This window comes from Lutjanus erythropterus, chromosome 8 (assembly GCF_056507025.1).
Source record: "Lutjanus erythropterus isolate fLutEry1 chromosome 8, fLutEry1.hap2, whole genome shotgun sequence".
NCBI classification, from domain to species: domain Eukaryota; kingdom Metazoa; phylum Chordata; class Actinopteri; order Lutjaniformes; family Lutjanidae; genus Lutjanus; species Lutjanus erythropterus.
In genome coordinates this window covers 41,147,118-41,163,233 of record NC_139324.1, presented here as the reverse complement: position 1 = coordinate 41,163,233, position 16,116 = coordinate 41,147,118, and the positions used below count along the sequence as shown (strand labels likewise).

Below are 16,116 nucleotides of genomic sequence, written 5' to 3'. Positions count from 1 at the left end.
AAAAAGGTAACACATGACATAAGTAGGTTGAGATGAACTTGACACGTATAACGAAAAGAAACTTAAAACTTTAGAAAACCATGACTTTTGTTTGACACAGGACACAAATCCTGGCCTCCTCAGTTAAAGTCCTGTTTGTTTGACCATCAATCCATCAATCCATTTTTTTGTTAGAGAATTACAAAGATGCTGTGCAGGTGTACGGTAGGTGTGACTCACCTGGAATGTTTCCAACCAGGGATCCGACGTTGCTCTCATCTGCCACTGAAACAGAAGAAACACATGTTAACATAAATGCCCTCACACTCTGTCCATCGCTGGACAGATTTCTCCCTTCCCTTCACATTTCCTTGGTATTTTTAATTTTTTGTTCCCGGCTTGTCAAAGGGTCAAAAGTCAAACTGTTGTCCACATGTTCTTTAACCTTATAAACTTAAACCCTGTTGTAATCTTATTGCACTTCTCCTTCCTGCCGTCTCCTCAGCTTCTCCTCGTCTCTCCATCACTCTATTATTCTTTCTGTCTTGTTTTACAAGATGGCGGAGTGGCGGCTCTTTTTCCCTGTGATGTTGAGTGAGCTTCACTGCTACTGAAGTCATTTCCCTTCCTCCTTTCTCTCTCACTTCATTCATCATCCACCCTCCCTTCTCTCCATTAGTCTCTTATCCCCTCTCTCTTGTTGCCACTTCCCCTCGACTTATCCTTTCACCTTCTGCCCTTTACCCTCACTTCTCTCCAGTGTTTTCATTTTTCCTTTGGTTACACTGACGTTGTCCAGCGGTGGTCTCCTCCCTCCTTCCCTCCTTTGATCATTGTTCTCTCCACCATCGCTCCTTGTTAATCCTCCTTTCACTTTCTACCTGTCCTGCTGTCTTTCTTTTGCTTTTTCTCCCTCCTTCCTGAAGCCACAAAGCAGGCCAGTACCAACGAGGACCAGATTGACTGGTAGCACCCTCTCTCTCTCTCTCTCTCTCTCACACACACACACACACACACACACACACACATTCAGACCACAAAAACCAAGCAGTAACATGGGTTTCTCCCAGCAAATACTTTTCTAATGAAAACCAAGCTTAACGGGTAATTCTAACTGCGTGTGTGTCTGACGGCATCTGTCTGCGGTGAATCAACATGACTGCTTCAGCAGCCCAGTAGTTTGTGGATCACTGTGTGTGTGTGTGTGTGTGTGTGTGTGTGTGTGTGTGTGTGTGTGTGTGTGTGTATGCCTACTTCAGCATATCTGTAGATGCCACGTATGTGACGCACACAGAGGCGTCTCAGAGACAGTCTCAGTAACATACCGGTTATAGACACTCGGGCTCTGCATCAATAACTGCATTACAGTCAGTTTTACTTTGGAGGGTCAATCTCATGTTGATCTATTAATACATCCTGGCAAACAAGTCAGCAACACAGACTCTGACTGGTTCATACTCAACCCAAGGAATCATGGGATTGCCAGTGAATGGTAACAACATGCTAACAACAACAGCTACTGTTTTCATCATGGAAACACAGATAACATTCAGCGCAGGATTTATCATGATTGATTTATTTCCCCCATCTCCAAAAAGACACTGCACTTCAAGGCTGGATTACAAAGCTTCTTAGGGGATGCAACCACAACCGAGGCGACGTTGTGAAGGTACAGGGCTCGCGTTAGCATTAGCTTAACATTAGCCTGTCCTCCACAGCTAACCCTGTCACTTTTGCATCAGTGGGGAAACAACAACAGACAGATTTTTTTTCTTGGTCTTGAGAAGATTTAGTGTTTATTAACTGTCACCTGTACTGTACATTTACTGCCAGGTTGACTACTTACTGCTAAGTTTAAGTTTCTGCTCTGCTAGCAGCACCCCCACTTCTCTGCTGCTCACTCGCCCTCACTTGCACGCGACACACGCATTTACGAACAGCCCTGTGCCTTACAGAAGACAGGCTGCCATTATAACAGTATCCTTCCACTGAGCTGAGCTGCAGGAATACGTTGCTTTTTCACCGCGGTCAAAAAAATCCATAACATCACAGCCATAACAGATGCTAATAATATTAAGCACTAGCCCCACAGAACACCAAATCCCTAAATTTGGTGGCCAATGTACATTTTTGGTGGTCCAAGGCATGTGACACTTGTGTCGTCCACTTTTCCCATGAATCAGGATGTGGTGTTTGCTGAAGGCATTGTTTCAGATCAAACACATGCTGCAGTACTTTATGTCCTTAGATGTAATTTTTTGTTGCTGTTTCATTTTTCCATAGTCCCCCTTTTGTGTTTGTGGTTCCTCTGCATGTTAGAACTTTAAGTAGGTTCAGTAAATCAGTCCAAAAGCTCCATCATATGAATACGGTCAATTAAAACACAATTTAGAGTCATACACATATGTCAGCAGACAGGCAACAGCAGGCCGGTTTTCACTCCCCAAAGGCAAACATTAATCTTCTCAAGCGCACAGCTTTTTATAGAGCAATGAAAACATGGAATTCTTCACCGCTGTTATTAACGAAATTAACACAGAAATCTGTTTGAGAAGCAAATAAGGAAACAGTTTGGAAAATCATACTGGTAGGATGCCATGTATAGTTTTTGCTGGGAACTCATCAGTGCTATTTTTCACTTTTTCTTAGTAATTTTGGGGCTTTTTCACCCTTATTATAGGACAGGAAATGGAGTAGCAGGGAGGAGGTGCATGCAGCAAAGGACCACATGCTGGGATCAAACCAAGGCCACTGCAGAGGACTGATAGTTTCAGTACATGGGGGGCACGCTCCATCAACCGAGCCACAAGGATCTGTTATCTATCTGTGATGACTATGTTTCTACATGTTGATTTGTGTGGACTGTAAGGTTAATGTATGTTCCTCTTTTAGACGTGGACCGCAGGAAGACTGGCTTTGATTTAGGGAGGGTTAATGGGGATCCTACCAAATAAACAAATATAAAAAAAATACAAAATGTGCGAAAGGATCAGGATGTTTGTGGAACTGGAACTTTGTGTTGTTGAAGGCTCACAGTATGGGAATAAAACTCGGTGGTCACACAGGGCCACCTACATGGAATATTCTGTAACCACAGAGTAACTTTTTGTGACACGGCTAATGTTGAATCCTGCATACAAACATGCCAACACACACACACACACACACACACACACACACACACACACACACACACACACACACACACATACACACACACACACACACACACACACCACAAGAACAGAACCTAGCCAGCCTGATCCTAAACCGAGTCTGAGAACTGACATTTTTCTGATCATATCCGCAGTGAAAGAATCTGAAAAGCTGAAGATGAGGAGAGAGACAAACACTGACGAAGGCAAGACAGATGGAGAGAGAAAGAGAAGGACAGCGAGGATCAGGGAGGGAGTTCATTCATCATTTGGAACCAATCTTAAATTATTTCTTAAATTTTTAATTGGGATGGGTTGGAAAATGAAATCAGGACAAATTAAATAAAAATGAAATTATGTAACTGACCCACAAATAAAATGCTGAGAATGCTTTCTGTCTCTCTCTCTTTCTCCTTTTCTTTCTTTCTTTAAAACAAACAACAGCCAAAATACAGCATGGACTCGTACCCAACCAGCACTGGTTATTAAAAGTAGTTCTCACACAACACAAAGCACTTCTATGACACTGATCAAAATTATAACATGCAGTAATTATACATTATTATCACCAGTTGGTTGACACAGTATTTATAAACATGTAATGCTGTTTGGAAACAAAAAAAAAAGGCTTAAGCAAAGAATGAAGAATGAAAATATTTCCAGGACAAAGTCTCTAACAAGATAATTCTACCTGCATAGATGTTGGTGCTGCATGTATCCTGTCCTCATTTAAAAGGACAGTCACAAAATCCAAACCAGATATTTTTCCTCTGGCCTGTAGTGTACTTTGCAGAGTTTTGGAGATATCAGTCATAGAGATGTCTGCTTTATCTCGACTATGATGGAACTCGATGGCACTTGGCTTGTTGTGTTCAAAGCACCAAAAATACATTTGGAAAACTCAAAAGCAACGTCTCGATGACTCAGTTACTCAAGATAATCCACAGACTGTGTTGTGAGGAGTTCAATGTAGGAATTACTTTCTTTCTAGTTCTTTCTATGGTTGTTCCTGCAGGAAACTGGATTATCTTGGGTGAAAGGGTCACGAAAGAGACATTGCTTTTGAGTTTCTGCCGAAATCTCTATGGCTGATATCTCTGTGACTCTGCAACTCGCACCAAAACGATTAAGCACTACAGGTAAGAGTAAAAATATTTATTTTTGCAAGGTGTAGCCAGCTTTACTCATTAACAGGGCTCAAATCAAGTTGTCCAAGATGGTGAAGCAGCCTAAACCAAACTTTTCCATGCCAAGACCCCCCAGACAGCATTTGCTTATGGTCTTGACCCTCCTGTTGCAAGATGTTAAAAAAAAACACTAATGCAAACTGTTTTTTCAGCTTCTGTAGGGCGCTTTTTGTTTCCAGTGACGGTGAAGTTCAGATAGTTTTAAACACTCATTTGAGAAGGTCTCCGAGCAGAGAACACATTCAGGGCACTAATGGCTACACGCTGCAGTAAATCCATACTTTATGTGCGCTGAATCATACTTGCAAGTTTTTCTTGGCCAGAAGTTCTTCAGATTGGCCAACGGCCCAGCTGAGCTTTTGTCAGCTGGGCCGTTGGTCTGCTCATCAATCTTTTCACTTCTCAAAAACAAGTCTTTTGTGGGTTAGCGCTAAATTTCAGGAGCGGAGCCCCTTCATGGCAGACCAGGTCAACACTGACAGCTTGTGACATGATACATATATTTTTCAAAATTACATTTTACAATAACTCACAGAACAATAATTTTATTCTAATCTTTAAGAATTTGCTATTTACTCTCTGAGAGGGTCAAGCTAAGAGGTCTAAACTATGTGATACCACCAGATTTTTAGCATTTTATCAGACTTCACAGTAATTCTGACACAAATTTCTGCCTCTGTTACTTTAAATTCTGCACTACAATGTAGGACTACACAATTTGGTAAAAGTCATATCATGATTATTCTGAAATTGCGATTGTGATAGGATTAGCAGGAATGATCATTTTTGTGTTAAGATTCTTATATTTACTGAAAAAAAAATTCAAACTGTAAGAACGTGACAGTTGTTTGGATCTGTATCAAACAAACATGTTTTCTTACATCTGGAGAACAAGATTTGTTGCCAGGAGCGTCTCTGCAGGACTAAGTTCTTCTTTATAATACATTTTTTGGACACATTTTTAAAAAAATGCGATTCGGTTCTGATTCTGTGGTTTGGATGGCACACTTCACCTTAGTGCTATTTCGATTATTTTATGATTAATTATGCAGCCGCACATGAAATGGTTGGTACAGAGGACATTATACAAGTTGTGTGTGTGTGTGTGTGTGTGTGTGTGTGTATGTGTGTGTGTGTGTGTGTGTGTAAAAAATAATAAAAACTCAGCTACTCAAAAACTACACATGAACAGAACTTCATGATTACACCACATGCACCTCTATAGAGCTGAAATGATTTTGAAAGACTATTTACATACAGTACTAATGAGCAAAATCTCATTTCCATATGGTTACAGCAAGTATGCTGACAAAAGAAAAAACTGCTAATTGATGCTCCAGTTAGCTGACTTTATTACCTCATTAGCGACCTGGTTATGGTTAATATTTTGTAGTGATTGTTGCAGGACTTCTGGAGGCTCAGGTCTCTCTTGTCGTTTGTGTTCTATATATTTGTTTCCAGAACATTCCCCCTGTTCTGTGAAAACTGGAACTGTCATCACTGAAGTGAAAACATAATTAGATTTGTGTACTGTTTTTCATCCAGGTCTGAAACTGTGTACACCTTCTTAGCTGTGGCTGTGGCTTGTCATGTTCGTGATGTGTAAGCAAGCTGTTCTCCTGAACTTTACAGAGACAGAGGAGAGGCTGGGAATAAGAAAAAAAAACAGCAGAAGGGGGATCTAGAAGGATTTCAGGCTAGTCTACAGGGATAACATTTATCCCCAAAGATGTAAGGTCCCTCCTTTACACTATTTCTGGATATAAAAACATCTTAATCTTACATAAATCCTGTCCCCCTACTGTCAGTAAAGAAAAAACTGAGACAGACATGTCTGTTAATAAGCTGTTATTACTACTGCCGGGTAGTTTGGCTATGACAAACACATCACACCATTCAAGCGATAATGAAGTGTTTATCAAACATTCAGCGAAGAGCAAGTGTGTAAAAATACAAAGGAGGTAACATACAGACATACAGCACATACCATCAGTCTCTTATTCATGGAGAAATGGATGTTTATGAGCTATTCAAATTGTCTCCTGCTCTTTTGTCTCATTTCCTCTCTCACGCACACAAACACACTCGCACTCGGCTGGCAGAGGAGCCAGCTTGAGGAGGAGTACTGAGGGAAGTGACATTTGAAACAATAAGCTTTTGTTGTGCCGAACCATCCGCTGTCATATTACACAGATGTATGCACGGCCACAGACACAGACACACAAACACAGATCTCTAAAGTCCACTTTTCAACAGTCACTGAAATGTCACTGAACCTTCGCATCAGAATATATCAGCAGTCAGGGAGCAACAGGTGACCACGGTTTTCTTCTTTTTTTTTTTTCATAAATAAAAGACGATGATGAAGCCGTGATACAAATTTTGACCCATCTCATTTTGATTGTCAGACGTTTAGATTAAAATAAATCAAGGCTGGGAGACAAAAGTAGTAGTAGTAGGGACAAGTACTGACAGGATTTTCTTGATTATTGATTCAAGTCGAAGGACCAACGTCCCTCTCAGTTTTTCAGAGTTCAAGGTGTTGTCTTTAAATGTCTCATTTCATCAGTCCAAATACAAAGATATTTAGTTTAATATGATAATAAACAGAGAACTGCAGAAAATCTCTGTATTTAAACAGAAAAGTTACTTTAAGGATTAATCGAAAATCAAAATAGCTCAATAGTTAAATTATTTTTTACCATTTGCTCAGTCGGGCAAATGAGATGCCAGATTTACTGGCCCGACACGTCATTTTATTTGCCCCTGGCGAGTGGGCAATCCTTACGGTTGAGCTCTGCTTTCACTGGTTCCCTGCGATATTAAATTATTCAAAATCGTTGCCATCGTTGTTTGGTGCAGATCGCTCCAAAAGAAAAATCACATCATTTTAATGTGTTGTTCAATGAAAATGAGTATAATGATATAAAAACAATCATTTTCTGTACTATCTCAAATCATATATCAATTAAAGAATTTCAGCCAAAAAAATCACATTTTGATATTTTTTCCAAACCAGCTTCATGTGATGTATGAACCCAGACAGAGCCGTGCTGCTCAACCTTGACTCCAGTTTTTCCCAGTGGCCACTCGCGGTATTGCAGTGAAAAATTCCCTTACAGCTCGAAAAGCATTTTCTCCATAAACCATCGTCATCCAACGGATCGCACAATTTGGAACCAGCTTTAAGAAGTGACTGTAGATTTACACAGTATAGGAAAAAAAGTCAGTGCTGGTCATTCCTGTAGTGAGGTCAGAGTGTTCTCCAGCCACCAGAGCTGCTGTAATCACAGACAAAAACACTGCGAGGCAAAGAGAAAATCAACTGTCGCTCCACGTTTTCTCACCACCTCTACAGTTTATTTTCCTGTCACCATCATCATCATTTATACTCTGCTTTACGGATCTTCTTCTCATAAGAACTTTCTTCTGATATTGATGGAGCAAACAGGGTAGAGTTTTGTTTAAAATATTCACACATGCTTTCATAAAGACAACCATGAACACACAGACAGATGTGCGCGTTATTCAGACGACCACACAAAATAAACAGGCCAAATCATGTCCGGACGATGATGAGCAGATAACTTTTTCTTATCTGAAACAGGCACACGGAGCCACAAACACACATCGCAGACATCATGCAACAAGCAGAAACGGTTCATCCACCTGCATGTGTAGCTGTGAGCATGTGTGTGTCTGTGCAGTATTTGCAGGTGTGCGTTTGCAGAGGTGGCTTTAAGAAGCATGCCTTTTGGCTTTTGGTGCAGCAGCCGTGCGTCAGCGGGAATATTTAAATTCTCTGTGAGGAAAAGATGCATGCAGCCACCATGCAGAGCGTACGAACAGTAAAATCTCCCCACCAGTGTGCTGCTGGTTCTGAGTCGTACCCAGGTCCATGCTTTTGGAGGCTTTGACATGCTGGAACTGCCGCTGGTTCTGGCTCTGGGTGGGAGACTGGGGCTGAGCCAGGCTGGAGGTGTGGCAGTTTTCCCTGGAACAAATTGATAATCATAATCAATATTGTTGGAAAAGTAGTGCACTCCTACACTACACTAGTGATTTTATCTTTCTTCTTATTGTGTTAATTTCGGGTGACCCTATGAAGACAACATGCAAAGTGACTGCTAGTCTAACATCACTGCTTGTCTTATCTTATTTTCTCTGATAAAATAACGAATAACAAAATATTTGGGAACACATTTATCCAACTTCAAATATAAGTTTTGAAAATAAATACCAAACTAGACTTATAACAAACAAAACAAACTTTGTACGAAGAAAATCAACTTCCACGTACCTTTCCTGCAGATAGGAGTGTTGTGTAGAGCTGCTGAACTCTGCATCGTGTCCATACAGCTCTCCATCCTCTTCCTCGTCCATGTGAGAATAATTCCCATTGGTCGCTGAAAACCAAAAAAAGAACAACAAGAGGATTTGAGACGCAGCAAATCAGAAAGATTTTGTTTTCTGGAGCGCAGAAGCTATGATTTTATTTTGGTTACAACAAATTCTGATATTTAAAAAATCTTCTCAGACTACAGAAAAACCTCCCTCTCCACCGTCCATTCATATGCTACAGTGAGGATGTTTTGAACAGACAAACCAAATTACAATAAAATGCACTTCCTCCTCTAGCTGCTGAGACACTCAGTGTCACTGCACAAAATTAGCTTTGGTTCTGGAACCAGTTCTGTTCAGAATCTTGGTGTTATTTAGCAAACCAGGGATGCACCACAGCACTGAGTGCACGGATTACCTACGAGCCTCTGTTCTGGCAATATAGATATTTTTTTTATCCAAAAAACTTGTCCCTCTCCACTGCAGCTTTAACTAAACTCTTTTTCCAGCCTGTAGAATATGACCCACCCACTGACTGTTTGAGATCCGAACGTATTTATTTTTGGTCATAATTATCCAAGTGGTTCAAAACTGGATGCACAAACTGGAACAGAAAGAGATAACTGATGAGCATGTTAGCAGGTGACTCCTGCTTTTCCAGTGTTGAGGAGAACTGCTCTGTTCTGCACTTTCTACAGACAGAGCAGAGCACAGCTGAGTAGTGAGCAGCACCCAACCCTTCAAAGAAGTGAACAAAAATATCGGCAGTTTGTGAGAATTTGCTGTCTTTCTGGTGCTTTTAGAAAGTAGTGGACCAACACTTTTACACAAACCAACCCAACCATCTGCTCTCAAGCTTGACACGGGCAGTTTATGAGAAATTCTTGATACTTTTTTCTGAAATAAAAAAGTAAAAAACTAACTTAACTACAGCTGACATAGTTTGTGAAGCCAACTGTGAAGCCTGTGTACTGAAAAAAAAATTACGCAGGATCACTTTGACCAAACAGACACGGTTGAATTGTTATTAAAAAGATGTAGGTTGAACTTAAAAACATTTGAGATCTTCACTGACGAAAGATCTTGAGAATAAAATCCCTGGAGTGGGTGAAAGAGAAAGGAGAAAGATAAGCAGTTGGATGTGGAGAAACAAAAAGAGGATGAAAACCGCAGAGCGAACGCAGCTGCTCCACATCTACAGAACTTTGCTGCAGATGTAGCTCGGCGATACGGCTGCGTCTGCTTGATAAACGAGTTTATGACAAGTTGATACACAGACGCACAATCCACCCAAGCACAATTTACATACAGTCATCACTTCTCAGAGCGCGTGGCTGCCACACAACACATGCTGGGATTATTGCACAATCTTCACCGCGTGTCCTTTATGTGCTTGCATCCACACATGTGACTGAAAGCAGAGACGCAGGAGAGGGAAAACAGCAGCATCTGAAGATATCACATCCTCTCATCTCTATCTCTCTCTCTCCCTGCACTAATCACCTGCTTTAGTTTTCTTCTCGTCCCGTTCTTGCAATCTGATATTTTGCCTGTCATTTATCTCTCCTTTCAGATCTCCCATAAATCATTTTATCTCCCACTCAGTTTTTTTTTCTAAACTTCCTCCCTCCTCCTCACTGCCAGCACCTTAATCAGCTGAACTGTCAAAAACTCATTCTTCTTTCACCTCACACACACACACACACACACACACACACACACACACACACACACACACACACACACACACACACACACACACACACACACACACAAAGCTGTTCTCACTGACTCCCACTCTTTGAAGTGAAAAAGGCGTTTGCTGTGCGGATGACAGATCAATAACGGTTTGCTCCGATGGCAGATATATGAATCCACTTCTTCTGCACTCAACGTTTTCGTCCGTCTGTCTGTATTTATCTACATCCTGTCTGTATAATCATCTTTATCTCTGCTCCTCCCGTCTCTTCCACTGCGTCTCTGTCCTCTCTGAGAGACAACCAGCGTGTCAACAACTTTACACACAAATCCACTGGGTTCCCTTTACGTTTTATCAATTAATTATTTAAAACAAAGGCTCACACACTCTTAAAAATGAGGGTTCCAAAAGGGTTTTTCAATGAAAAGAAGAGGTTCTATCTTCTCTCAAGGGTTCTTTGTATGACCAAGACTAAGGGAAACCTTTCACAGATTTCACTAGATATAACCCTTTATGTTGGATTCTATGTAAGAGCCTTCGGAAGGGTTCCAAGTGGAACTAGGAACCAAAAAGGGTTCCCCTATGAGGACAAGCCAAAGAACTCGTATGGTTTCTAGTTAGCACCTTTATTCTTAGAGTGTATCATTAAAAGATGTTTAATTTTTCTGGTCAGACTCTCGAGTTTATTCTGTCTGAACAGTTATCACACATCAACCAGAATGAACCGGTTGTGATTATTAATCCATGAAGGTTCACCTGATGTTCACCTGAAACTGATGTTCTGTGAAAGATTTTACTCACGTTACTAAAACAACTTAACTGTATGACAATAAAGTTGACCTCTGAACAAACACAATGTGTTAATAAACTTCCATCGCGTTACAAGTATTAGATTAAAAAGTTGCACCTCCTCTTTTAATTAATGAAAAACCAAAAGAGTCACTTACTTGCAACACCTTTTTGGAAACAAAACCATGTTAACCCTGAAGTTTGACTTTACTCAAGAATATTTTCTACAATATTCATACCTCAAAAAAACAGAACACACAGAACAGCTTGTAGTTCTCACCATTAGTAAAAGACCAGTCCACAATATAAATATCCATGAAACCAGCCCACCACAGTCTGACAGAAAGATGTATCAGTTCATTTTGATGCAGCCCTCTGGAAACAAATCTTTAACAACATCTCCTTGATGACCAGAAACAACAGATGAATCATTAATAAGATACAAAATACATGTATTTTTCTTTTTAAGTTTTATTTAAACAATTCTAGCAGAAACATTAATTCATGAAGCACAAATAATTTAAACGAACAGAATAATGAAATAATAAGGATCTCGCTGGAAAAACAGCGTCTCTTCTCTGCCTGTCCTTATTCAGCAAACAAAGCCATGTCAAATGGGGTGCAATTACTGCCATTTCTAGACTGTAACAACGCAGACCAAAGCAAACCACGTGAGAACCTGTCAGCTCTGGAGAAATGGTTAAAAAAAAAAAAAAAACAAAAAAAAAAACACACATAAATGCTTTGGATCCCAAACTGGAGGGGGGGGGGGGGCAGTGGGGGCAGAGCCACTGTAGGTAAGGTGTGGATGACCAGGAGAGAAATACAGAATATAGAGATTTATGTGGGCAAATTAACAACCAGACATTTCTGTGATTTTGCTGGTAAAAAATCTAATTCAATGTTTGCAGCTTGACAATTCCTCTGGATGGCCGGGGAAAGGACGCTACATCCGTTGTTGAAATGTATGCACAACTTTTTGATGACGTCAGCTGTAAAAGGGTCTATTTCTTTTTAACCATTTAGTCACTGTACCAACATTTGTGGTTATTATTTGTCAAAAATGTCATATTTTTTGAAAACACTGGCAGTCACCCTCACAATATTGTTGTAGCAAATGCAGCAATCTTGAGGTATATGCTTAAAAATATTGTGATATTTGATTTAGTTCACTTTACCCAGCCCAACTTCAAAACAATTCACTGTGGGTCATGAGCACAATTTTGGTTTTCCATCACAAAATCAATTTAAATATGCTTCAATGTCAAAATTGTGGAAGACTGCAAAATATTTGGCTCGACTAAAACTGTTCTTTGTTTTAGTTCATCCCATCAAGAAGATGAAGCCTCCAGAGAGCGGGGCAGAGGGGGAGGATACTGAGTGCACAGAAAAAGAAAGAAGTGAGAAAGAATCATGGCAGGAGACTGAGATGCAGAAATGGATAAGAGATAAAGAGAAAAGATCTATAAATGCAAAAATAACACATCTGCATAAATACATATGTAGAGAATCGTTAAACTCAATTTATTCTTCTGCAAAAGCACACATCAGTGCGAGGAAAAGATTTCCTCATTTTCATTTGGACTTCAATGCCAAATAAAATGGATTCAGTATGTGAAATAGTTCATTAGGAGGGTAAAATACTGGCAAGTGCACACAAAAACACACAAATACACACCAGACGATAACATCAGCACACGAAACAACTCTGAGAAACGTGCTTACTGTACACACACACACACACACACACACACACACACACACACACACACACACACATCTGTATGTAAATGACACGACAGCTGAGGTGAATGTGAACAGCAAAGTGTATTCAAGGTCAGAGCTGTTTACCAGATTCAGTGTAAACACACAAAAACAACACTGTTTGATAGTAGCCAACAATCCCTGATCCAACACACACACACACACACTCAGCAGCCATTAACACACTTCTAAACAGGCAGATATCATTCAGAAACACACACCTTTTAACAAACAGGTGCACATACAGGCTTAGAGGAAGATAACACAAACATGGATACAGTCAGGCATGCTCACTTTTTAAAATGCAGGTAAACCTGTTAAAAATTCGACTGACCCTCTTCCCACTGCCAGAAGATGAGATTTTTCCATTTCAGCTCATGTTGGTGCAGGAGAGCAGAGAGAAAGAGATTCTGTGTGTTGTAGCTTCTAACTGAATCTCTGTGGTTTGGTTTCACTCCTTGGTCGCTGTTTGTACTTTCAGGTATCTGCTTTATTTTACTGTTTAAGGTTTGCTTTCAGTTGGACAGGAGTAATGCTGTCCTGCTCATGAAAACCCAACACTTCCCAGTTTTGCTGCTTCAACTAAAAAGCTTTTAGATCAGTGTTTCTCAAACTTTTTGCACAGCGTACCACCGCAAAAAATACTGAACTCTCAAAGTACCACCTTATTGTTCTGAGCAGGTTTAGTGAACATTTCACAAGCACTGTGTTCGGTTTACTGTCATCTGCGTCATTTTCTCCTCCTGAGCTGCACTGCTCCTCTTTATAGTTCCCGTTTGGAGTCACAATCACAGTGTTGTTGAACCATTTTCATTTTCTTCATTTTACCTCTGCTTACTATCTTGCCATCAGAGTTCAGCCTGTAACTATCTGACTGTGTAGCAGGCTGATATTGAAACATGTCAGTGATCTGATCCGATTAAATTAATTTATTTCATTTTAAAAATATATTTTTAACATCCCTTTGCATGCCCCTAAAGGGAGCTGGTGTACCACCAGTGGTACACACACCTCAGCTTGAGAATCTAGGTTTTCAATAACAAAATAACGAGGGGCTTTTATTGTGAAGAACCTATAGGAAATAAAATGTTTATCCACCATTCAGATGCTCGACTAAATCTGTAAATATGCTGATTGCTCCACTTCCCATTGAAAATAAATGCTTGATGTCAGTGCAGTGGTTCTAAAGCTGCAACTTCTCCTGTCACATCTCGTCATATGAGTCTTGTCACAAGTCCTTCCTGCAACAATTATATTCATTAACAATTAATCTGTGGATTTTTTTTTTTTGATTAATCATGAAAGTTGTTTGGTCCAAATTGTCAGAAAATGATAAAAAATGTCACTCAGTGTTCCCCAATAATAACATTAAAACATTATCACTAACAAAAATGGTGGAAGAAACTGATAAAAAAGGATTCAGGTTAAATTTTAGTGAACTAATGGTCAGCATGATAGTATCAGCAAACTCTTGTTTATTTCACCTCCATACAGATGATACAGGGTTGGAGAAGATAGAGTTAGCGAGAAAGAGTGATATGAAGCACAAAGAAGAACTAAAATAACTCTCTACAGCAGGCCAAAGCAAGCAGTAACAAACAAACAGAACAACCTTGAGAAAAATAAAAGCAGGGAGAGAGAGAGAGAGAGAGAGAGAGAGAGAGAGAGAGAGAGAGAGAGAGAGAGAGAGAGAGAGAGAGAGCTTGGGTGAGAAATCAAAAGAAAAACAGGGGCAGAATAGTCTCTAATTAAGGCTGCAGTGTAGATGGTGATATCTGTTTTGTTTATGTTTGTTTTTAGTTTGTTTTATCTCAGAGACATTGTTCATTTTTCATGATTACTAAACTTATTCAGTGCTTTACTGAACTTACTGCAAATGATGTGCCCACCTTTGATGCTACTTCAATGGCAACACAATAAAAAAAAGGAAAGAAAGAACGAAAAACTAAATAACAGAAAAGTGAATCGAGTTCAGCGAGTACTGGGGATGGAACAGGGTCAGAATGAACAGGAACACTGTTTGAGGAGACGTCAGCCCCAGCTATTAGAGAAGAATGCATCTGTGTAGCTATTCTGTACTATAAAGTGTGTGTGTGTGTGTGTGTGTGTGTGTGTGTGTGTGTGTGTGTGTGTGTGTGTGTGTGTGTGTGTGTGTGTGTGTGTGAGATCAGGTTGAAAATGTGTCAGAAACCAGCAATCAGTGTTGAGCAATTTCACAAAAGCACGCAGGGTTTCCCCCGGTAAAATCTAGCCACTGCCTCGGATGGAAACAGCCCTGAAAGTAAAAGGAGGTAAAAGCATTTGGGTTTACATCAAGTGCAAACTGTCTAAATGGTCTAATTAGCGTTTGTGTATATGGCAGCATTTCTCCAAAAGCCAGTAGCCAAAGCTCAAATGAATGCTTGCAAATGGCATTTTCTTCAATATAAGGAAATAATGCTTAGTGTAGATAACCACAGTTATATCACCACCCGATGGGATTTAATAAACATAAAAAAGAACCAGAGAGGCTGTGCTTAGAGAGATAGTGCACATTTAAAACTTGTTTTTTTAAGCTGTAAACTAAATTATATCACTGTACTGTAATAAAACATATCAATGTGGGTGTTAATATTGACATTTCTTAACAAAATTATCAAAAAATAGGGATTTCATGGGTTGAAAATGGCTAAAAACTGCACCCACTGTTTTAAATCATCCTGAAACTTGTGAGGCTAAAGCTGACATAGAGTCCACCGTCTGGAACTACTCTACGTCATTACATTTATATATTAAAAAAATGAAAAAAACATTTAAAGGCCTCTAATGAGACTTGAACTCATCATTCACAGGAGTTTACACTACATTTCACTAATCCTCCTCTTCAAGGTTTCTCAGAGTTTGGACGACTGAGTATCAATTTAGGGAGTCAGCAAATGATTGAGGGCCGCACAGGAAAACTTTTTAGGATTTGTGATTGGTTTCATTGAATTCTTTGAGCTCGTAGGTAACATTACCTGTCCCCACAAGCCCAACAAATTAACCCTAAAATACCAGCAGGTACAGCTGCATCATGTTATGGCCGCGCCACAGATTGAGTGGGCAAGAAGTCAGACGCAGAAAAGGCAGGAAGAATCCGGTTAATTTCCAAAATAAAAGACCCGCGCAGACTCACAATCATAAAGACAGACAACTACGTAACCTGCCTATCAAGAGTAGAAGC

General features: G+C 40.0%; 1 protein-coding gene across 1 annotated transcript in view; it reads right to left on the bottom strand.

Moving 5' to 3' along the window:
- Nucleotides 1–16,116, bottom strand: part of LOC146323346 (partitioning defective 3 homolog B-like) — a 311,888-nt gene that overhangs the window by 161,580 nt on the left and 134,192 nt on the right. The window contains exons 15-17 of the mRNA XM_084725533.1: nt 8,622–8,727; nt 8,185–8,315; nt 220–264 (exon numbers count right to left, since the gene is read on the bottom strand). Of these exons, the coding sequence (XP_084581659.1) occupies nt 220–264; nt 8,185–8,315; nt 8,622–8,727 (282 nt within the window). The remainder of the gene's footprint in view (nt 1–219; nt 265–8,184; nt 8,316–8,621; nt 8,728–16,116) is intronic.